Source organism: Littorina saxatilis, linkage group LG11 (genome assembly GCF_037325665.1).
Source record: "Littorina saxatilis isolate snail1 linkage group LG11, US_GU_Lsax_2.0, whole genome shotgun sequence".
Lineage (NCBI taxonomy): Eukaryota > Metazoa > Mollusca > Gastropoda > Littorinimorpha > Littorinidae > Littorina > Littorina saxatilis.
This window is the reverse complement of record NC_090255.1, coordinates 30,263,026-30,286,990: the sequence shown is the minus strand read 5'-3', so window position 1 is coordinate 30,286,990 and position 23,965 is coordinate 30,263,026. Positions and strand designations below refer to the sequence as shown.

At 42.2% G+C, this 23,965-nt stretch overlaps 2 protein-coding genes and 1 non-coding gene across 3 annotated transcripts; 1 reads left to right on the top strand and 2 right to left on the bottom strand.

Annotated features, from left to right (window-relative positions):
* Nucleotides 1-859: 859 nt before the first annotated feature.
* On the bottom strand, nt 860-8,062 carry LOC138980619 (uncharacterized). Its single transcript, XM_070353543.1, has 3 exons — nt 7,225-8,062; nt 3,688-3,840; nt 860-2,021 (listed from the first exon to the last, which is right to left on the bottom strand). Exons 1-3 carry the CDS (start codon nt 7,490-7,492, stop codon nt 1,738-1,740), a joined length of 705 nt encoding a protein of 234 aa, XP_070209644.1. The 5' UTR covers nt 7,493-8,062; the 3' UTR covers nt 860-1,737.
* A 3,879-nt stretch (nt 8,063-11,941) lies between these two features.
* Nucleotides 11,942-12,012, bottom strand: Trnag-gcc (transfer RNA glycine (anticodon GCC)). Its single transcript has one exon. It is a non-coding gene; the product is annotated as a tRNA-Gly (tRNA).
* Nucleotides 12,013-12,068: 56 nt separating this feature from the next.
* Nucleotides 12,069-22,276, top strand: LOC138980236 (transmembrane protein 18-like). Its single transcript, XM_070353082.1, has 5 exons — nt 12,069-12,243; nt 13,417-13,534; nt 15,108-15,162; nt 16,967-17,060; nt 18,043-22,276. Exons 1-5 carry the CDS (start codon nt 12,190-12,192, stop codon nt 18,235-18,237), a joined length of 516 nt encoding a protein of 171 aa, XP_070209183.1. The 5' UTR covers nt 12,069-12,189; the 3' UTR covers nt 18,238-22,276.
* Nucleotides 22,277-23,965: the final 1,689 nt, after the last annotated feature.

Below are 23,965 nucleotides of genomic sequence, written 5' to 3'. Positions count from 1 at the left end.
CTGCTCCGCCCCTGTAAGGTATTAACTTTTTTTATTTTATCAGCAGCTGTCTTTCACGAATGACACACATAAACACTACCCAAGATGTCCTCGCACCCTTGTCTAAAATATCACTTACACTTACAGACAGACCGATCTATCCTTAGCGGATTATGACTTTATTCAGTTATTCTGCAGAAAAGACAAATGCTGGAGAAAAACCGTTCTTTTCTGCAGCATTTCTGCATAATGTCATCGTTCGCTGAAGCAACGTTTTTTTCTGCAGCAAAACATTTTACTGCAGTAAAATTGAAATCAAGAATGCTGCAGTAAAACGGTGCTGTTGTTTTACTGCAGAAAACCTGTTTACATTTTTTTTGCACCATTTGTTTCTTCTTTTCTTCTGGTTGCATGTTTGTCAGTGCATCTCCCTCTGTTCACCCCATCCCCACTTTGTTTTGTCCTACTAACCCCCCCCCCCCCCCCCCTCCTTCTTCAGTTTCGCTGACCCTTTCTTTCAGTTAGAGGAAAGGGTGAAGGAGGACGGTGGACAGTGGACAGGGAGACTTACACAACGAGCAAAGAAGGGGGGGGGGGGGGGGGGGTGCCAGGCGCACATGCCCAAAGTCAAACTGAGATTGGTCAGGGGAAGATGGGGAATGTTAACAATAACAAGGAAGGCACAAAAAAGGCAAAGGCTGCTGACAACACGCCAGCGTTTGCTGTGAGACGACAGTGTTGACAAAAAAACAGGCTGGTCGAAAAACAGAATGTGTTGACAGGATCGAATCAAGCTGTCAACCTGACTCCCCCTTTGCCGTCCCCTCTTAAAAAATAACATAAAAACAAGGAGGAGGAGGGGGGGGGGAATAAAGGGGGGGGGGGGGGGAATAAAGAGAAGGAAAAGACTCGGATGGGTTTATATCTCAAGCCCAGGCAGGTGTTTGTGTGTGGAAGTGTGTGTGTGTGTGAGAGTGTGTGTTACTGTCTTTTTGGTTGTTTTCAGTTTATTTTCCTGTTCTGATTGAAAAATGTCCACAAATCTGACTGTTGACATTATGTTTTCCAATGAGGGTTATAGTGTTTGTCTCTCTGTTCTTGTTTTCACTGTACTTTTCTGTTTAGCTTGAGAGTTGGACAGGTGGACTACAAACAGGTTGTGAAGGAAACAAGATCATGATTTAGATATACATGCATACATTTTCGTATGTCTCTGGCTATTTTCAAGTTATAAGCCGATGACTAAAACTTGACGATTAAATTTAAAATTCCTTCAAATCCCGCTCTGCTCAAAGAACCGGTTTAGATCCAACCTACACTATTCTTTGTACATACACACTAGATACAAATTTCACTAAAAGACAACAAACAGCTACTTCTTTACTTAAAACAAAAATGAGTAAAAACGTCTCACAAGTTACGTTAAAATGCAAATCAACTGCTGCCATAGGCTCCCCTTTTAGTGTTCTTTGCTCATTATGTAAGTCTCTCTCTCCTGTTTCCTCCTCCCCCCCCCCCCCCCCCTCTCTCTCTTGGTCACAAACACATAAATAATTTCCTTCTGTCACACTTCCCCTCTCTCTCTGTCTCTCACACACACTCTTTTTCCTCACTCACTCTCGCTCCATGTCACAATACCTCTCTCTCTCTTTCTCTTTTTCATATTTACAAATAAAAGTTTGAAGGGCTTCTGAATCTCCTCGACAGTCTTTAGGCCAAACACAAAGTTTTTAGATCCAGAGCAAGTCTCCTGTGGGTCTAATAGCGGTGTTTGCCATTGACAGCATGGTTGTAATTAGGTGGTGGTGCAGCATAGCGGACTGCAGGACCTGATCCATGGGCTGCACTGTCGTACTTGTCTTCCAACCTCATGCGGACAAAGTCCGTGGCCATACACATGCCGGAGAAAAGCGTGAGAAAACCAGCCAAGATGGCAAAGCCGTACGCCCAGGCCAGAGAAACTGAATCCGGTTGCGGCAGCCATTCACGATCTTGGTCCACCTTCACTCCGAAGATGATGGTAGACAGAATGAGGAAAAACGCTGAAAAGAAGAAGAAAGCATTAGGCCAAGGAAAAAGCACACTTAAGTTATATGAAGTCTTATATCGCGGGCGTATCTCCAGACTCGGACTCAAGGCGCAGGGATCTATTTATCTACTTAAGACTAAGTTAATGACTTACTTCCTTCCTCCCTCTAGTGTACTTCTCATTTTCATATAAGGAATGTAACATCAAGATTTGTTCTTCTGTTGTGTATTGTGACTTCTTCTTCTTCTGCGTTCGTGGGCTGAAACTCCCATGTACACTCGTGTTTTTGCACGAGTGGAATTTTACGTCTATGACTGTTTTTACCCCGCCATTTTGGCAGCCATACGCCGCTTTCGGAGGAAGCATGCTGGGTATTTTCGTGTTTTTATGACCTACCGAACTCTGACATGGATTACAGGATCTTTTCCGTGCGCACTTGGTCTTGTGCTTGCGTGTACAATCAATCAATCAATCAATCAATAGGACGCTTATATCGCACATATTCCGTGGGTACAGTTCTAGGCGCTCTGCAATGATGCCGTGTGATGAAATTTTATACGGCCAGTAGATTGCAGCCATTTCGGCGCATATTTACCTTTCACGGCCTATTATTCCAAGCCGAACGTGGGTTTGAACTCACGCTGACAGCGGCCAACTGAATACAAATCCAGCGCGCTACCAACTGAGCTATGTCCCCGCCCCACGAAGGGGGTTAAGTCACTAGCAGGTCTGCACATAAGTTGACCTGGGAGATCGGAAAAATCTCCACTCTTAACCCACCAGGCGGCAGCGACCGGAATTCGAACTCACGACCTCCCGATTAGGAGGCCGACGTCTTACCACCACGCCACTGCGCCCGTCTGTATTGTGACTGAGGGAGTGATAATTCCCAAGGAACATAGGAATCCTGTACAAATGCTAATTTTGACTAACACAAAAACACCAATGGTCATATTCCCTTGAGCTGGGGCTTTGAAATTTACAAAAATTAGACGAATTCCGAAAACAATTCTGTCAGATTTCTATGGGTTGTGAAAGAGTGAATGCCCTTGCTACTTACTCAGACAAACACTGGAGAGGCCAATCACTAGCGAGGGGTGTGTCAGAAACATGAGGATAAGGAGTACGTGTGTGTACGGGCGGGGATGTAGCTCAGTCGGTAGCGCGCTGGATTTTTATCCTGTTGGCCGCTGTCAGCGTGAGTTCGTCCCCACGTTCGGCGAGAGATTTATTTCTCAGAGTCAACTTTGTGTGCAGACTCTCCTCGGTGTCCGAACACCCCCCGTGTGTACACGCAAGCACAAGACCAAGTGCGCAACAAAAAAGATCCTGTAATCCATGTCAGAGTTCGGTGGGTTATAGAAACACGAAAATACCCAGCATGCTTCCTCCGAAAACGGCGTATGGCTGCCTAAATGGCGGGGTAAAAAACGGTAATACACGTAAAATTCCACTCGTGAAAAAAACACGAGTGTACGTGGGAGTTTCAGCCCACAAACGCAGAAGAAGAAGAAGAAGGAGTACGTGTGGATAATTTGTTTCACTAAAAGCAAGGGTATTCACTCTTTCTCATCCCATGCTAACCTCACGGAGTAATTTCCCAATATCGTCTATTGCATAAAAACACAAGAAATCCTATGTTTGAAGATTAGATCTACAAATATATTTCAGAAACCAACCTGCAACAAAGCTGAAAATCGCTGATATGAGGACAAATATCCTGTTCCTGTTGTGTGAACAGCAGCGGATGAAGTAGATAATGTTGAGTTTAACACAGGCCAAGGTCATCAACACGGCCAAGGTCATCAAGGCCTGCACTGCCCTTAACCACACTGCAACACAGAGAAAGGTGGTGGTTTATTATTATGTTTCTGGTCATTTTCAGATACCATCTTTCTCCCATAACCATCTCGTAAGTCACCACAGATCTGTCAAGCCTCAAGGTGTTCCGTTTTAGTACTTTTACATCGAATACTTCTTCTTTTGTTCTTCTTCTCTCCTCCGAAATCGGCGTATGCAGGGTAAAAACGGTCATACACGTTAAAACCCACTCGTGCAAAAACACGAGTGAACGTGGGAGTTTCATTTTCAGCCCATGAACGAAGAAGAAGAAGTTATTCTTCTGCGTCCATTGGCTGGAACTCCCACATACACATGTGTTTTGCAGGAGCTACTACTTACACGTACATGACCGTCCAACCCCCCCCCCCCCCCCCACCACCATTTTGGCAGTCATTCTTCATTTTCATTTTGTCAGGCGACATGGGATTGGGAAACAAGCATCCTGCCACTAGGAAACATACCAAACATCTGCTGTCTGGCTCAACTCTGTGCCCAGAATACCCCCAAACACAAGCATCCTGCCACTAGGAAACATACCAAACATCTGCTGTCTGGCTCAACTCTGTGCCCAGAACACCCCCAAACACAAGCATCCTGCCACTAGGAAACATACCAAACATCTGCTGTCTGGCTCAACTCTGTGCCCAGAACACCCCCAAACACAAGCATCCTGCCACTAGGAAACATACCAAACATCTGCTGTCTGGCTCAACTCTGTGCCCAGAACACCCCCAAACACAAGCATCCTGCCACTAGGAAACATACCAAACATCTGCTGTCTGGCTCAACTCTGTGCCCAGAACACCCCCAAACACAAGCATCCTGCCACTAGGAAACATACCAAACATCTGCTGTCTGGCTCAACTCTGTGCCCAGAACACCCCCAAACACAAGCATCCTGCCACTAGGAAACATACCAAACATCTGCTGTCTGGCTCAACTCTGTGCCCAGAACACCCCCAAACACAAGCATCCTGCCACTAGGAAACATACCAAACATCTGCTGTCTGGCTCAACTCTGTGCCCAGAACACCCCCAAACACAAGCATCCTGCCACTAGGAAACATACCAAACATCTGCTGTCTGGCTCAACTCTGTGCCCAGAACACCCCCAAACACAAGCATCCTGCCACTAGGAAACATACCAAACATCTGCTGTCTGGCTCAACTCTGTGCCCAGAACACCCCCAAACACAAGCATCCTGCCACTAGGAAACATACCAAACATCTGCTGTCTGGCTCAACTCTGTGCCCAGAACACCCCCAAACACAAGCATCCTGCCACTAGGAAACATACCAAACATCCGCTGTCTGGCTCAACTCTGTGCCCAGAACACCCCCAAACACAAGCATCCTGCCACTAGGAAACATACCAAACATCTGCTGTCTGGCTCAACTCTGTGCCCAGAACACCCCCAAACACAAGCATCCTGCCACTAGGAAACATACCAAACATCTGCTGTCTGGCTCAACTCTGTGCCCAGAACACCCCCAAACACAAGCATCCTGCCACTAGGAAACATACCAAACATCTGCTGTCTGGCTCAACTCTGTGCCCAGAACACCCCCAAACACAAGCATCCTGCCACTAGGAAACATACCAAACATCTGCTGTCTGGCTCAACTCTGTGCCCAGAACACCCCCAAACACAAGCATCCTGCCACTAGGAAACATACCAAACATCTGCTGTCTGGCTCAACTCTGTGCCCAGAACACCCCCAAACACAAGCATCCTGCCACTAGGAAACATACCAAACATCTGCTGTCTGGCTCAACTCTGTGCCCAGAACACCCCCAAACACAAGCATCCTGCCACTAGGAAACATACCAAACATCTGCTGTCTGGCTCAACTCTGTGCCCAGAACACCCCCAAACACAAGCATCCTGCCACTAGGAAACATACCAAACATCTGCTGTCTGGCTCAACTCTGTGCCCAGAACACCCCCAAACACAAGCATCCTGCCACTAGGAAACATACCAAACATCTGCTGTCTGGCTCAACTCTGTGCCCAGAACACCCCCAAACACAAGCATCCTGCCACTAGGAAACATACCAAACATCTGCTGTCTGGCTCAACTCTGTGCCCAGAACACCCCCAAACACAAGCATCCTGCCACTAGGAAACATACCAAACATCTGCTGTCTGGCTCAACTCTGTGCCCAGAACACCCCAAACACAAGACCCAAACATCTGCTGTCTGGCTCAACTCTGTGCCCAGAACACCCCAAACACAAGACCCAAACACAGTGGAACCCCCTTTTAAGGCCGCCTCCCTTTTAATTTAAGACCATGTTTTCTCAAACTTTGTTCTCTTCATAACTGTCAGTGCAGCTGATGGGGTCTATGTCGACCAAAAGAGTGGGATTCCCTGTAGGTGGAGTTCCTGGAGGGGGATTCCCTGTATACAGGGAATCCCACAGGGTGGAGTTTTTCAATAAAACTTGCAAACCATACTCGAAATTCTAAGAAATATCAAAAAAGATTGAAAAACATCAAATTCTACCGATGTCGCTAAGCATCACGTGACTTTCAGCAATATCAGCGACACGCTACAGGAACAATCCTGTGGTATTCCCTGTATACCTGTGGAATCCCCCTCCAGGAACTCCACCTACAGGGAATCCCACTCTTTTGGTCGACATAGACCCCATCAGCGTCAGTGCATGGTGACCACAGTCAGGCAATAAGCTATGTAAAGTAGACCCCATTTTCAGACTCACGATTTTCTCATATTTTTTGAGGTGTTAAAAGGGGGTTCCAGTGTATACCTGTCATGAAAGGACAATTAACTCCAGTGCACGACTGTGACTTCATTTTGGCTTACCTCAAGAGCGTCCTCTATAAGTTCAGTACACATTTGGAGGTGTCCTCTTATCAGAGGGATACACACAGATAGTATTGTACCGTCGCGATATAAGTTATAACCTTCGTGGTTGAAAACGACGTTAAACACCAAATAAAGACAGAAAGAATAGTATTGTACACATTTAAATCACCTAGGTAATTACAGTAAATGTCATCCTTATCCAATTACCTTGGCAGCTCTCATCCTACAAGACTTGCAACACGCCTACACAGGCTACTGTTGATGGTTGAAATCAGTTTCTCACACCAAATAACATACACATTTGTGACTGACACACTGGATAGACACACTCACACACACACACACTTATGACTAATATATTATTATAAACACACACACACACTTCTGACGGATATATATTAATAAGTATTATCAAGATGATCACACACACACACACACACACACACACCCTTCCCACTTGTGAAAGTGTACAGGCGTATCCACTGATCAATTAAATTATACCTGCAAAAATTAATCACACACACACACACACACAAACTCACCCGGAAAGAAATGATCGTAAAGATCGTTCATCTCGTAAGAAATCCCTTGCCAGCATCCTTCGTATCTCTTGTTGGTAATGGGTCTGTTAACCGGGTAGTAATTGTGGAAGCAAGCCACCCAAAGCCCCATCCGTTCGAAGCCCGAACCAGATACCCGTGTCTCAGTTTCCACCCAGTACGGAGATGCAAACGAAGCGATGACAAAAATCGCAGCCAGACTGCTTAAGATTAATCCAGCAATGGAAAAAATCCTCGATCGTTCCACCATTTTGAATGTGTCCCACTACAACCGTGTCCTTGTTGTGTGTTGTCGTCTCTGCTCGTTATCTCTGGCTCCGCTTGATTGGAATCCGGGCGATCGCCCGGGTGCGCCCGGGTGAAGTATTTTCAATCAAGTACAATCGGGTCATGAACCGGCTTAAGCCGGCGGGCTAGCCCGCCTCGCCCGACCAAAACACATCGGCTGATGCGATATCAAAATGGCCGCCACGGGTGGAAAGTAAGTGAATCTTTTACTTCTGAAGAGAAAGTTGTACCTTCAGGCCGTGTTCACGCTTCTGTGCTTAATTATTGGGTTGAATCTAAGTACTCGTGATTGTTTAAAGTGTGTTTTGGGGCTTAGATAGGATTCATTGAAGTAATTTCAAGTGAAGTTGAATGTGAATCGATGACGATTCCATGCAGATGACTTGTCAAATGACAAGATCACAACAGCAACAAATTGGCAGCCATGTTTATGGCCCGATTGCGCTTGATTGGTACTTTAGATCAAATCGCCCGCGTCACGTGGCGGGCGATCGCCCGGTCGCCCACTTTGAATCCCAATCAAGCGGAGCCATTGTCAGCGAAGTCGCGCTTACCTGTGCGCGGACGAGTCCATGTGTGTCCCAAGACGGAGGGGGGGAGGTGGGGTTGTTGTGTAAAAATGACTGCGGAATTTCCGAGTGTCGTCATTCTGACGATTTAGTGCCATAATTTTGTTTAAAGTTCAGATGTTACTATACGTCGTTAGTCATGTTTGCCTGTGAAAGGTCTATCACTTATTACCGTTGTCGCAGAGAATTAATAACAAACCCGACTACGAATTTGTATTTTATATATCCTGTTCTCTTCAACTCCTTTTTCCCCCGAACACTGCGTCAGTGGAACAAGCTCGACCCTAAGACCACAGTTGCTCCTTCACTGGAGTCCTTCCAAACTGGTCTGGGTCGTACCCACGGACTTGCCTCGCTGACACAGTAACCCTGCAGCTCTTCGTGTAAATAGTTTTATACTTTTAACCATCTTCTCGGAGTTATTGGGTCACCCACCACCAGTAACCAATTACTCAGTACTCCGCCGCTGGACTACAGACGTTCGGATGAACCCAGTCCATACCAAGAAAGAAGAAGAAGAAGAAGAAGAAGATATATATATGCGGACCTCTTCAAGTCTTTCCCTTTTTACATTTAGTCAAGTTTTGACTAAATGTTTTAACGTAGAGGGGGAAATCGAGACGAGGGTCAGTGTGGTGTGTGTGTGTGTCTGTCTGTCTGTGTGTGTGTGTAGAGCGATTCAGACCAAACTACTGGACCGATCTGTATGAAATTTGACATGAGAGTTCCTGGGAATGATATCCCCGGATGTTGTTTTCTTTTTTTCGATAAATACCTTTGATGACGTCATATCCGGCTTTTTGTAAAAGTTGAGGCGGCACTGTCACACCCTCATTTTTCAATCAAATTGATTGAAATTTTGGCCCAGCAATCTTCGACGAAGGCCGGACTTCGGTATTGCATTTCAGCTTGGTGGCTTAAAAATTAATTAATGACTTTGGTCATTAAAAATCGGAAAATTGTAAAAAAAAAAATTAAAAAAAATTTAAAACGATCCAAATTTACGTTTATCTTATTCTTCATCCTTTTCTGATTCCAAAAACATATAAATATGTTATATTCGAATTAAAAACAAGCTCTGAAAAATAAAAATATAAAAATTATTATTAAACTAAAATTTCCGAAATCGATTTAAAAACAACTACTACCCCGCTCTTCTTGTCAATTTCACTGCCTGTGCATCGAGCGGTGGACTGACGATGCTACGAGTATACGCTCTTGCTGTAAAAATGCAGTGAGTTCAGTTTCATTCTGTTAGTTCGACAGCTTGACTAAATGTTGTAATTTCGCCTTACGCGACTTGTTTTAAGTTTGTTTGTTTGTTTTTACAATACCGTCCGAAGTCCGGGCTTCGTCGAACATTACCTGACCAAAATTTCAACCAATTTGGTTGAAAAATGAGGGTGTGACAGTGCCGCCTCAACTTTCACGAAAAGCCGGATATGACGTCATCAAAGACATTTATAAAACAAGTCGCGTAAGGCGAAAATACAATATTTAGTCAAGTAGCTGTCGAACTCACAGAATGAAACTGCCAACGCAATGCCATTTTCCAGCAAGACCGTATACTCGTAGCATCGTCAGTCCACCGCTCATGGCAAAGGCAGTAAAATTGACAAGAAGAGCGGGGTAGTAGTTGCGCTAAGAAGGATAGCACGCTTTTCTGTACCTCTCTTTGTTTTAACTTTCTGAGCGTGTTTTTAATCCAAACATATCATATCTATATGTTTTTGGAATCAGGAACCGACAAGGAATAAGATGAAAGTGTTTTTAAATTGATTTGGACAATTTAATTTTGATAATAATTTTTATATATTTAATTTTCAGAGCTTGTTTTTAATCCGAATATAACATATTTATATGTTTTTGGAATCAGCAAATGATGGAGAATAAGATAAACGTAAATTTGGATCGTTTTATAAATTTTTATTTTTTTTTACAATTTTCAGATTTTTAATGACCAAAGTCATTAATTAATTTTTAAGCCACCAAGCTGAAATGCAATACCGAAGTCCGGGCTTCGTCGAAGATTACTTGACCAAAATTTCAACCAATTTGGTTGAAAAATGAGGGCGTGACAGTGCCGCCTCAACTTTCACGAAAAGCCGGATATGACGTCATCAAAGACATTTATCAAACAAATGAAAAAAACGTTCGGGGATTTCATACCCAGGAACTCTCATGTCAAATTTCATAAAGATCGGTCCAGTAGTTTAGTCTGAATCGCTCTACACACACACACACACACACACGCACACACGCACGCACATACACCACGACCCTCGTTTCGATTCCCCCTCGATGTTAAAATATTTAGTCAAAACTTGACTAAATATAAAAAATGAAAAAAACGTTCGGGGATTTCATACCCAGGAACTCTCATGTCAAATTTCATAAAGATCGGTCCAGTAGTTTAGTCTGAATCGCTCTACACACACACACACACAGAGACACACACACACACGCACATACACCACGACCCTCGTCTCGATTCCCCCCTCTACGTCAAAACTTGACTAAATGTAACAAGTCGCGTAAGGCGAAAATACAATATTTAGTCAAGTAGCTGTCGAACTCACAGAATGAAACTGAACGCAATGCCATTTTACTCGTAGCATCGTCAGGCCACCGCTCATGGCAAAGGCAGTGAAATTGACAAGAAGAGCGGGGTAGTAGTTGCGCTAAGAAGGATAGCACGCTTTTCTGTACCTCTCTTTGTTTTAACTTTCTGAGCGTGTTTTTAATCCAAACATATCATATCTATATGTTTTTGGAATCAGGAACCGACAAGGAATAAGATGAAAGTGTTTTTAAATTGATTTGGACAATTTAATTTTGATAATAATTTTTATATATTTAATTTTCAGAGCTTGTTTTTAATCCGAATATAACATATTTATATGTTTTTGGAATCAGCAAATGATGGAGAATAAGATAAACGTAAATTTGGATCGTTTTATAAATTTTTATTTTTTTTTACAATTTTCCGATTTTTAATGACCAAAGTCATTAATTAATTTTTAAGCCACCAAGCTGAAATGCAATACCGAACCCCGGGCTTTGTCGAAGATTACTTGACCAAAATTTGAACCAATTTGGTTGAAAAATGAGGGCGTGACAGTGCCGCCTCAACTTTCACGAAAAGCCGGATATGACGTCATCAAAGACATTTATCAAAAAAATGAAAAAAAGTTCGGGGATTTCATACCCAGGAACTCTCATGTCAAATTTCATAAAGATCGGTCCAGTAGTTTAGTCTGAATCGCTCTACACACACACACACACACACACACACACACGCACGCACACACGCACGCACATACACCACGACCCTCGTTTCGATTCCCCCTCGATGTTAAAATATTTAGTCAAAACTTGACTAAATATAAAAAGACATCGCAGCAATGCGGCTTCAACTTAATCATCAATTTTGGAGAAAAAAGCCGGATATGGTGCCATCAACATTTTTTCTCAAAAATATGAAAAAAATTGTGTGGGGATATCCTCTGGGAGAACTTCAATGTAAAGTTTCATAAAGATCCGCCCCGTAGTTTTTCTGCACTGAATTGCTGGGAACGCAATACACACTGATACCACTACCACTACTCACTAATAAGTCAAAATTGACTAAAGGTAAAAACCGGTGGGGAACCCTGCAGGGAGGACACACATGCACACTGACACACCTGGAGTGCAACCATATCATACTGATCATCTACAACTGACTGCGGATTGTGTACATAATTTTAATTTTCTTTGTGTTTTTGGATGTACCACTTTTAACAAACAATTTTTTTTTTAAATCAACGAAGAAACATAGGAACAATTAAAAAAAAATTAAGTGCATCGACCGGGAATCGAACCCGGGTCACCCGCGTGGCAGGCGAGTATTCTACCACTAGACCACCGATGCTACATGAGGTAGCAGGGAATTTAAAGGGAGATAAAGAAAATTTCGTGTAAATGCTACGTCACTTCCGTACACAGACATCCACGTTGCGTCTGCTTCCGCCGAAGAAGCGAACGAGTTGAAAAAGCGAGAGACTTGCACGACTTGCAGTGTTTATGCGACATTAGTGACGAATTCAAGATGCAGCAAATTCGAACAGATGAAATTACAGGACTCTGGACCTACCTTGCATCAGTAACGTATTCGTTTTGTTTATCTTCTTTGCTGTTAAATCGCTTGCATGAAGGATGGATGCAGAGAATGAGAGATAATCAATGAGTCTGAGATAGTCAGATACTGAGATAGATGTAACAGTCACACAAAACTCGTATTTATTCATCGAGGACATTGATTAGGACGTGAAATGTATAGACTGCAGAATGAACCAAGCCCACGCAGCCTAACCAGACGTACAGAAAATGTCATAACCGGTTGCATTTGATCATTTGATGTTGCAAGCATCAGTACTTACAGACTCTAGTCTTACTCTTAGTCTTATGACCGATACCCTTATGACTACGAGTACAATATTGCTTTTATGCATGTATAAGAAAAATCACAGGAGACCTGTTGCTCGAGATTGGTTTCGCTTATAAGGTCTGAAGCTGTTTCCTCAGAAAACCCAGAGGATGTTATATCTACCGGCATAAACTAAATATAGGTCCCTGCTACCGGTTACAGCAAAGGCCGTGCAGCGTCATATTGGTTTGTTTGGCTAAGTTCTATTTAATCAGAGTATGTTTGCGTGTGCTTATACCTAGTGATATTGTAAAGCGCATAGTGCTTTTAGTTATGCGCTATAGAAATCTCCTTAATAAATAAATAAATAAATAAGTTTCTTTGTACTCTTAGGTCAAACAAAAAAATAGTCTGTTTACGGTAACATAGGGGGAAAAAAATAGGGTCGGTAGGTCGGGATTGTTTTTGTTGTTTTTTTCTCCAAAAAACATATTTTTAAGTTATTTTGCCAAAAGAACAGACTTTTTATTATTTTTAAAATTTTTTTAAATTTTTATTTATTTTTTCTTTTCTTCCCAAATGTCCCCAAAAAGTCTAGGGTCGCGCGAAAAAATAGGGTCGGTCGGGATACTGTAAACAGACTAATTTTTTGGGGGGGCCTTATAATCAACTGCTCTGCGTTCCTATCCCAAAGTGGTGTTGAATGGCAAATTCGCTTCGTGACTGGAAGTTAACGCCAAAGTGTATTCAAGATTCTGACCCCTGTATACACTCCGAGCGCGTATAGCCAGTGCGAATGTATATTATATACATGTAGAGAGAGTTGGTAAAGGAGGGAGTCTTAAATTGGGGGGGAATCTTAAAACGGGGGTTCCACTATAAATAATAATGGGTAATAAAATGTTGCAGATTGACTGGTCAGAGCCATGGTTCCTTGCGCTGGGTGTGTTCCATGTCACCTGCTTTCTGGCCACGTACTTGACGCGAAATCACCTGACCATTCAAGGCATCGTCTTTGCCTGTTTTCGTAAGTATGACATGCATCAAGCTAGCTTGAAAAGTACCAAAGTAGTTTTGTGAATATTCTTTTCCAATGCCATCATCTCTTTGCTCATATTTTCTGTAAGAATATTTAAGGTACAGTCGAACCCACTTAAAACGAACACGCTAGTTACGAATTTTGACTTATAACGTATTAGTTTTAAGTTCCCAACTGAATACCTCTTTCTTCATGCTTAAAAAAAATGCTTAAAACGAATTCTTTATAACGAATTTATGCTTATAACGAGCACTTTTTGGATTCCCAAGCATGCATAATGTCTGTAATTTACTCACGCTTATGACGAAATCTTTAAACTCGTCCCGAGATCGACATATCATGGGAATTTGAGAAGTTTGAATACATGTGTCAAAGTCTTCCCTTGCGTCGACTGCTTGAACCATTGCTCAACCGATCACTGAATAAAGTTAAACTGATTACACTGTACTCACAAAACAATTTCAAATTTAGAATCAAAGTGATTGATAGCTCAGACACTGAACATGAATGACTGACTGACGTTTATTTCCTTCGCGAATACCAAAAACGAAACATCAATGTTTAGAACGGAAGCCATTGCCAAAAAATATAGATGCCAGAGTGGTTTCCCTTGGACAAGGGAAACCACACTCTCAACGTTTGCGTTCGCCGGTTCGCGATAGTTTATCAGTCAGTCAGTGCTTTCGATTTGGATTTGAACATCATGTTGCAACAAAACAAACAAAAAACTAAATTGGCCAAGGTTTGCTACCCGTCGCCAAGGTAAGTGATTCCGGACAAATGATAGGAACACCGCGAATGTGGACAGTGTCAGTGTGTGCGTGTGTGTGACCAAAAACGTAACAACTGGATGAAACATCTGTGTGCTCACTCTCACTCAAACTCAACAATCATCACTCAACATGAGACACACATGAACATGTAACTGAATATGTCACTTTATTGTCTAAACGTGAAGCAGCATGAAAGTTGCGAAAGAAACAAATTGAAACACCATAAAATGTACAAGACTTAAAAAAAATAAAAAATAAAAAAAAATCAATCAATTTTCTTAATACGAATTTTGGTTAAGACGAACTTTTTTTCCGATCCCCAGTGATTCGTCTTAAGCGAGTTCGACTGTATGTTCATAGCGTCACTCCGTCAGGGGTCTGCAAAAAGCTAAAACTTTGTTCAAATCACCAATAACTTTGCCTATGGCAATATATCTGCCAAACCTGTTTTCAAAACATGGGAAAGGTGACACCAATCAAGCACACACACTCACAGTGACACACACACACACACACACACACACACACACACACACACACACACACACACACACACACACACACACACACACACACACACACACACACACACACACACACACACACACACACACACACACACACACACACACACACACACACACACACACACACACACACACACACACACACACACACACACACACACACACCTAGTCCAGAATGAAGACAAAAAACAAACTTCACTCAACCTGATCTGCTCATTTTGTCATTTGTTTCAGTGTGTTTTGTTTCTTTTTTTTTTCCAGTGGCCCTTGTTGGATGCTCCGAATATATTAATGGGTTTGCAGCAAAGCATGCAGGGTAAGAATGTATGAACAGTAATTTTTGAAGAGCAAAGCAAATGAACACAAGCAGTCTCACAGTCAGTCAGCTATTATTATTATTTTAACATCTGTTTAATTTTTCTGCAAGTAATTAGGCCAAACAAAAATATATGTTGGTTTATGGTAACATGACCCAAAAAGATAGGGTTGGTAGTTTTTTTTTCTTTGTTTTTTTCTTCTTCTTCTTCTTTTTCTTCTTCTTCTTCTTCTTCTTCTTCTTCTTCTTCTTCAGCGTTCGACGATGGCTGTGTCTAGATTCTTTGGCCCGTGATGTTGACGAAGTGGTTTTTTTTTTTTTTTTTTCAAATTTAGTCGATTTTGAAGGAGGTTACTTCCCTTAGCCTCGGTATGGTTTGCAAAATGTGCCAAAAGTTTAGTGATTTTTTGAGAAATAGAAAAAAAGTTTTAGGGTCGGCGGGTTATCCTAAACCAACATTTATTTTTATTTGGCCTTAGGTATCAACATAGCTCTGACAGACAGTATACAGTGACATGAAGCACATGCAGGTTAACTTAGACTTGTACAGGGAAGTAAAATTCCACTTTTGAGATCCCTTGATTTAACCCTATCAGCCCTGACTGCAGTGCAGGCTCAGCAGCCTCTCCAGCCTGGAGGGTTTTGGCACTGTAGTGCAAATCTGATGGGTACTTCACTAAAGCGCTTCTAACTCTGCAACTAATAGTTGTAGACACATACAATTTTGTGTGTTGTATGATAAGTGCATGTTCTTACCTGTTGAGTAGCAGTCAGTACCTTCTGAAGTGTGTAAAGTTCAAAGAAATCCTTCTTCCAAGTCACAAACACAACACCAAAAAGTATGTAAACACACCACTCTGTCACAGTCAGAGAAGATGCGTGTCACCGCCCGACAGTTTGTCGGACGCAGGTGTTGAAAGCTGCTAAGGAGCGCCCGACAGTTTGTCGGGCGCAGGGCGGAAAGAGTTAAGATTTTCTGGTTTTTTTCCTCTTCTTCTGCGTTCGTGGGCTGAAACTCCCAGTCCCACGTACACGTGTTTTTTGCACGAGTGGAACTTTACGTGTATGACCATTTTTACCCCGCCATTTAGGCAACCATACGCCGCTTTCGGAGGAATCATGCTGGGTATTTTCGTGTTTCTATAACCCACCGAACTCTGACATGGATTACAGGATCTTTTTCGTGCGCACTTGGTCTTGTGCTTGCGTGTACACATGGGGGTGTTCGGACACCGAGGAGAGTCTGCACACAAAGTTGACTCTGAGAAATAAATCTCTCGCCGAACGTGGGGACGAACTCACGCTGATAGCGGCCAACTGGATACAAATCCAGCGCGCTACCGACTGAGCTACATCCCCGCCCTTTCTGTTTTTAAGACCTTTCCTTTATCAGATTTTCTGTTCTTAAACTGTGTAAATTTACCTACATCCATTGAAAGACAATGTGTTATTAAGACCTCATTTTCTTAGGGTTTTGGGGTAGTTTATAGGAGGGGGGGGGGGGGGGGGGGTGGGGGGCTTGTAAAATTCCATTGTTCTATTGGGAAGACTTTTTTTCTTCAATGAAACTCACATCGATGATGATGTGAGAATAATGATATTGTGAAAAGGGTTACCATGCAACATAAAAGAATAATGATATTTTGTTAAAAGGGTTACCATGCAACATAAAAGAATAATGATATTTTGTTAAAAGGGTTACCATGCAACATAAAAGAATAATGATATTGTTAAAAGGGTTACGTACCATGCAACATAAAAAGAAGGTGATTATTGTTATGTGTCTCATATGTGATTTTTACAGGGAGTTTGCAAGGCAGCAGTATTTCGACAGCAATGGCCTTTTCATCTCTGTCGTTTTCTCGGTACCGATCCTTGTCAACTGCCTCATCATTGTAGTCAGTACATTTTTTTCTTCTTCTGTCTCTTTTGTTTCTTTTCTTTAGCACAGAGTGAGAAAGAGAGAGAGAAATATTTGGTCTGGCTTGCAGCCTAGTTGGTAGGATGTCAGCTGTCTGTGTGGAAGGTTCGGGTTCTTCTTCTGCGTTCGTGGGCTGAAACTCCCACGTACACATGTTTTTGCATGAGTGGGTTTTTATGTGTATGACCGTTTTTACCCCGCCATTTAGGCAGCCATACGCCGCTTTCGGAGGAAGCATGCTGGGTATTTTTGTGTTTCTGTAACCCACCGAATTCTGACATGGATTGCAGGATCTTTTCCATGCGCACTTGGTCTTGTGCTTGCGTGAACACGCGAAGGGGGATAAGGCACTGGCAGGTCAGCACATAAGTTGACCTGGGAGATGAGAAAAATCTCCACCTTAACCCACCAGGCGCGGCCGGGATTCGAACACACGACCTTCCACTTTGGAGGTCAGCGTCTTACCACCAAGCCACTGCACCCGTCGGTTCGGGGTTCAAACCATGCCTGCTTCTGTCTGCTATCTCCAATGCCAACTTATGTGCAGACCTGCTAGTGCCTTCTCCCCCTTCGTGTGCACGAGCAAGCACAAGACCAAGTACACAGTCATATAAAAAATATCCTGTAATCCATGTCAGAATTTAGTGGGTTATATGGGAACAGAAAACTCCGAGCAAGCTTTCCCTTGAATCAGAGTGACTGCCTAAAGGGGGGGGAGTGAACAGCCATACACATTAAAGCGCGCTCGAGCAACTGAGAGTTTCAGCACACAAACGCAGAAGATGAAAGAAAAAATGCTTTTGTAGAGTGTTATTTCTTTCTTTCTTTAGTTATTTATTAATGATTTTAATATTTGAGAAATGATGGATGTGGATGTTTTTTCTTAGCGATATTTCTTTCTTTCTCTGGTTGTGATATTTGAGGGGGAAAGAACATCATGGATCCATTTGTTTTTAAAGGTGTTATGGTTGATGACGTCAGCAAACCTGATGGGCAGCATACGACGCAAACAACTGATTCAACAGCGCCATCTACATAAACAGCAACAAGAACAACAACAGCAAGATCAGTCAGGTGTGGAGGGCGTCCACACCAAAGATCAAGATACAGGAGACGCTGATTCTGGACAACCAGGTCACAAGAAACAAGAATGAGATTTCTACCAAAAAGATTTTAGCTGTGCATCTTTGGGCTTTTAAATCAACAGAGTGCTTCAGACACTTGTGAATATAAGGTTTCACGTGGATTGCGCTAACTGCAAATTTCTGGTATTTTACTGGTAAAAATCTTTGAAGTAATAGAAACGAAATCTGCAACCAGTCATAGACACCGATTGATAATTGGTTTGGCGTGTTTTCGTCCAAAGAAATACCATGTAATCAGTGTGTTTTAGTCAGGGTTTGGTGTGACAGAGTTACCAATTCTGGTGAGAACCAGGATTCATACTTGCAACTAAATAGTATGCTACCTGAGGGGAAAGGCCACCTACACCTGCCGTAGTCTATTGTCTTTACCAAAAAATACCTGTCATGACAGGCCACCTGCAATGTAGGGACTCTTTACGCTGGTCCCAAGGGTGTCCTTTTATCGCGGGTACTACTGTAGTGGTTTGGACAAAGGCGAACGCAAGCACAAGTTTCACTGCTGTCTTGAATGATCAGTTCGCCTGAAAGAAGCAACTCCCATGAACAATTTTTATAAGATTTCAGTGCTCTGCATAGACAAGTTTGTCTATTATTAACAGAGTGCTACAGACACTTGTGAAGATAAGGTTTCATGCGGATTGTGTTAACTGCAAATTTATGGTCATTTTCCGGTAAAAGTCTTGGAAATGAAATCTGCAAAATGTCATACATTGGTTGTGTGCCTGATAAAAGCAACTCCCATGAACACTTTTTGAGGAGATTTCAGTTTGTTTTTGGTTCGCGAGTGAGGGGAAATAAGTTCTTTGGATGCTTAATTGTGTCTGCTGGTGCTGTAACAACATTTCAGTGCTGCACATCGACAAGTGTGTCTTTGATCTGCAAGCGAGGGGAAAGATGTGCTTTGGAGACTTGGGGTTTGGTTGTGTTGGTTTGCTTAACCCCTTCACTGCCCACCCCGTATGTAATACGTGGTCATTTTCGGTTTGTCCTACGCCCATAACCGTATCTCATACGTGGGATTTGTGTCAACAACATTTCAGGACATTTCTGAAAACTAAATGGGAGGTAACCACTGTCCAAGTACTTGTAGGGGTCCTAAACACACTTCTTTCCCATAGACCGTTCGGATAATGCTGTTATACTGTGGCAGTGAAGGGGTTAAATTGTGTATGCAGGTGCCATGGCCTTGGACATGTGACTGTGATTTTATCACAGTTGGGAACATTGAGATTTTTGTTATGAAGGTACTTCTCTGGATTCAGGTGCACTAAAGCTCCTGCACTTCTTCCCTCTTAGCTTTTATGCAGCTGAATAAGAGGAGTGTATGTGAGCTAGCCCATTTGGCTTGGGCACTGAAGTGGGCTAAAGGAAACAATGTTGTATTATGTGTGAACAAGTATTTTTGGATCAGTTGTTCGGTGAGGTCCTTGCATTTGTGTGAATGATGTTGCCTTGTTGATAACTGCCTGCATGTGTTTGTTTGTACCCTGCATTTTATTTATTTGTCAGTGTATTTTTTCAAAACATTAATATATTTTTGCAATCAACCAGCAAGCAACTTCACCTTGGATCAGTTCATTATGCTGGGTCACAGTGTCCTTCAAGTCGTGAATAGTAAGGCGTCCGCCCCGTGATCGGGAGGTCGTGGGTTCGAACCCCGGCCGGGTCATACCTAAGACTTTAAAATTGGCAATCTAGTGGCTGCTCCGCCTGGCGTCTGGCATTATGGGGTTAGTGCTAGGACTGGTTGGTCCGGTGTCAGAATAATGTGACTGGGTGAGACATGAAGCCTGTGCTGCGACTTCTGTCTTGTGTGTGGCGCACGTTATATGTCAAAGCAGCACCGCCCTGATATGGCCCTTCGTGGTCGGCTGGGCGTTAAGCAAACAAACAAACAAAAAGTCGTGAATAGAAGACTATTTCCCCATGTGACTGTTTGAAGAGTTTTCTTTTTCAAAAGCATGTATATATACCAGTACATGTACTCATTGTTTAAAAAAAAAAAAAGGTATCTTTTGATAATCAAGCCATTCAGTCGCTCATGTTTTCATCTGTTCATTGGTTTATTCTGTTATTCATATTCATTTTTTCTTGCACTAATTCAACCACAGTTTATGATATTGAGTCGGTCAATTCTTCTTCTTCTTCTTCGTTCATGGGCTTAGACTCCCACGTTCACTCATGTTTTTAGCACGAGTGGATTTTTACGTGTATGACCGTTTTTACCCCGCCATTCAGGCAGCATACGCCGATTTCGGGGGAGGCATGCTGGGTATTTTCATGTTTCTATAACCCACCGAACTCTGACATGGATTACAGGATCTTTTCCGTGCGCACTTGGTCTTGTGCTTGCGTGTACACACGAAGGGGGTTAAGTCACTAACAGGTCTGCACATAAGTTGACCTGGGAGATCGGAAAAATCTCCACTCTTAACCCACCAGGCGGCAGCGACCGGGATTCGAACTCACGACCTCCCGATTAGGAGGCCGACGTCTTACCACTGCGCCACTGCGCCCGTCGATGAGTCGGTCAATAAAATGACTGGCTGTAACAAAATGTTGCTCATTATTGTTGTTTTCTCCCTGCAAGGAGGGAGTTAATCCACTTGCTTCAACAGTAGTTTGTTTTGTTTGTTTAAAAAAAAAAATTCATTCAAGTTCATGACTTACTATTTGTGACCCTCCACCACGAAATGAGTCGCATGTCACCTTGCGCGGTTCTGCGCTAGGCTTAATATAAGTTCGGGGAGTGTCTGGTAACAGTGTGTGGGTCACCTTAGTCACAGGCTGATAACTCAAACAGTTTTTGCTCTTTTCTAAAACGGTTTTCACCACTGGATAGAGCATAAAAAACTCTTTATGAAAATGTAAAAATATGAAAATCATGCAAAGGTGACATGCGACTCATTCCGTGGTGGAGGGTCACATTTGTTGAAATCCATGCATTCATTTAGTCGATTTTAAAGGAGGTTACTTTCCTTAGTCTCATTATGATTCGCAAAATGTGGCAAAAGTTTTAGGTTTTTTTTAGAAATAAAAAGAAAGTTTTAGGGTCGGCGGGAAAAAAATAGTGTCGGTCGGGTTACCCTAAACCAACATATATTTTTTTTTTGCCTAAGGTTCCAAAAGGCAGCTCCTAATATGCTACTCTTTCCACAATTGTGCTCACAGAACAATTCTTTCCTTTGACACCTAATCAGCGATGTCATCTTCACAAAAAAATGTACATGTAGCTTATGTGTTTGTGAAATGTTTTAAAAAAAAAACACGTTTTTAGTGGATTATTTTGATAAAAAAGGTTGTAAAACTGACTATTTCCAATTCTTTTCATCAAATAAGATTTCAATATTTTACACTCACAGACTTGTGACTTCCTATTGTGAAAAGAAGAAACTGGTCATGTAACCACATGACTTATTTTTTAATATCGAGATTTACAAATTATTATTATTATTATTATTATTGTGATCATTTTTATGCGCCTAATCTAGATATAGCCCTAGGCGCTTACATATTAATTTCTGCCGTTTGAAATGGAATTTTTTACAGACAGACAGACAAACAGACATTTTTTACACACAATATATAACGCATTCACATCGGCCAGTAAAGCTCAGTAGCCTATTAGGCGAGCATTCACCTTTCACGGCCTTTATTCCAAGTCAAACGGGTATTTGGTGGACATTTTTATCTATGTCTATACAATTTTGCCAGGAAAGACCCTTTTGTCAATCGTGGGATCTTTAACGTGCACACCCCAATGAAGTGTACATGAAGGGACCTCGGTTTTTCGTCTCATCCGAAAGACTAGCACTTGAACCCACCACCTAGGTTAGGAAAGGGGGGAGAAAATTTTGCGGCCTGACCCAGGGTCGAACACGCAACCTCTCGCTTCCGAGCGCAAGTGCGTTACCACTCGGCCACCCAGTCCACGATGTCATGTACATAATGTTGTCATTGTTCTTGAGAACGCGTGTAAACCCGCCTCATAACGCAAGTGCCATGGCCAATTTGTGAAGGAAAATAACACCCTGCTTATTTAATATAACAGACGTTTTTCTGTCCAAATCTTGTAAAATACCCAAACCAGGAAAAAAACGTGATTTTTTTCTTCAGATTAGTACTAACATGTCTGGCCTTGAAAGAATTAATAACAATGACACTGCAGCCTGTCTTCGAACCCAGGGTTTTATTGTACGGTGTGGGAGGGGGGGGGGGTTTAGGCTTTATTTTTTAGGTGTGTATGTGTGTGTATGAGTGTGTGTGTGGGTGTGGGGTGCTGGTAAACAGAATGAGTTTAAAGAAAAATCAAATATGACAGTTGCACTTCACCATTGATTATTTGGTGTTTTCACGTATATTAATTGTGTGCGTATGTGTGGGTGTGTGTGTGTGAGTGGGTGTGGGTGAGTGTGTATGTGTGTGTGTGTGTGAGTGTTTATGAGTGTGGGTGTGTGTGTGTGTTTAAAGCGTAGAAACAAAGCAAGCAAAACACATAAAGACGACTGCATATGTGATATGTGCGTACGTTAGTAGGTGGTCATTATGTGAGTGAACCCCCCCCCCCAAAAAAAAAAAAAAAAAAATGTCTCCGCAAATACGGTGTAGATATAATATAAAACAAGTCGCGTAAGGCGAAATTACTACATTTAGTCAAGCTGTGGAACTCACAGAATGAAATTGAACGTAGTCCGCCGCTAGTGCAAAAGTCAGTGAAAGTGACGAGCCTGTTTGGTGCGGTAGCGATTGCGCTGTGCTTCATAGCACGCTTTACTGGCTGTACATGTACCTCTCTTCGTTTTAACTTTCTGAGCGTGTTTTTAATCCAAACATATCATATCTATATGTTTTTGGAATCAGGAACCGACAAAGAATAAGATGAAATAGTTTTTAAAACGATTTCGGAAATTTAATTTTGATCATAATTTTTACATTTGTAATTTTCAGAGCTTGCTTTTAATCCAAATATAACATATGTATATGTTTTTGAAATCAGAAAATGACGAAGAATAAGATGAAATTGTTTTTGGATCGTTTAATAAAAAATAATTTTAATTACAAGTTTCCGATTTTTAATGACCAAACTCGCTCATTAGTTTTTAAGCCACCAAGCTGAAATGCAATACCAAACCCCGGCCTTCGTCGAAGATTGTTTTGATTGAAAAATGAGGGTGTGACAGTGCCGCCTCAACTTTTACAAAAAGCCGGATATGACGTCATCAAAGGTATTTATCGAAAAAATGAAAAAAACGTCCGGGGATATCATACCCAGGAACTCTCATGTCAAATTTAATAAAGATCGGCCCAGTAGTTTAGTCTGAATCGCTCTACACACACACACAGACAGACACACACACACACACACACACACACACACACACACACACACACACATACACCACGACCCTCGTCTCGATTCCCCCCTCTACGTTAAAATATTTAGTCAAAACTTGACTAAATATAAAAACGGAGATGGGAGCTGAGAGAGACAGATAGGCAAACACACGCGCACAAAGGGAGCAAGTCAGAGAGAGAGAGAGGGGGGGGGGGGGGGGGGGCTTTATATAGCTGGACAGAGAAATGTTACAAGTCACAAAATCGCCGTGCACGTTTATTTTCTGTTGGAACACTTAACACATCGAGTTGTGATATGTTGTGAAATTGCATACAGGTTTGTATTTAAACTATCACAGTGCAACTTGATGTACACATTTCACGTATCACATATTTAAACATA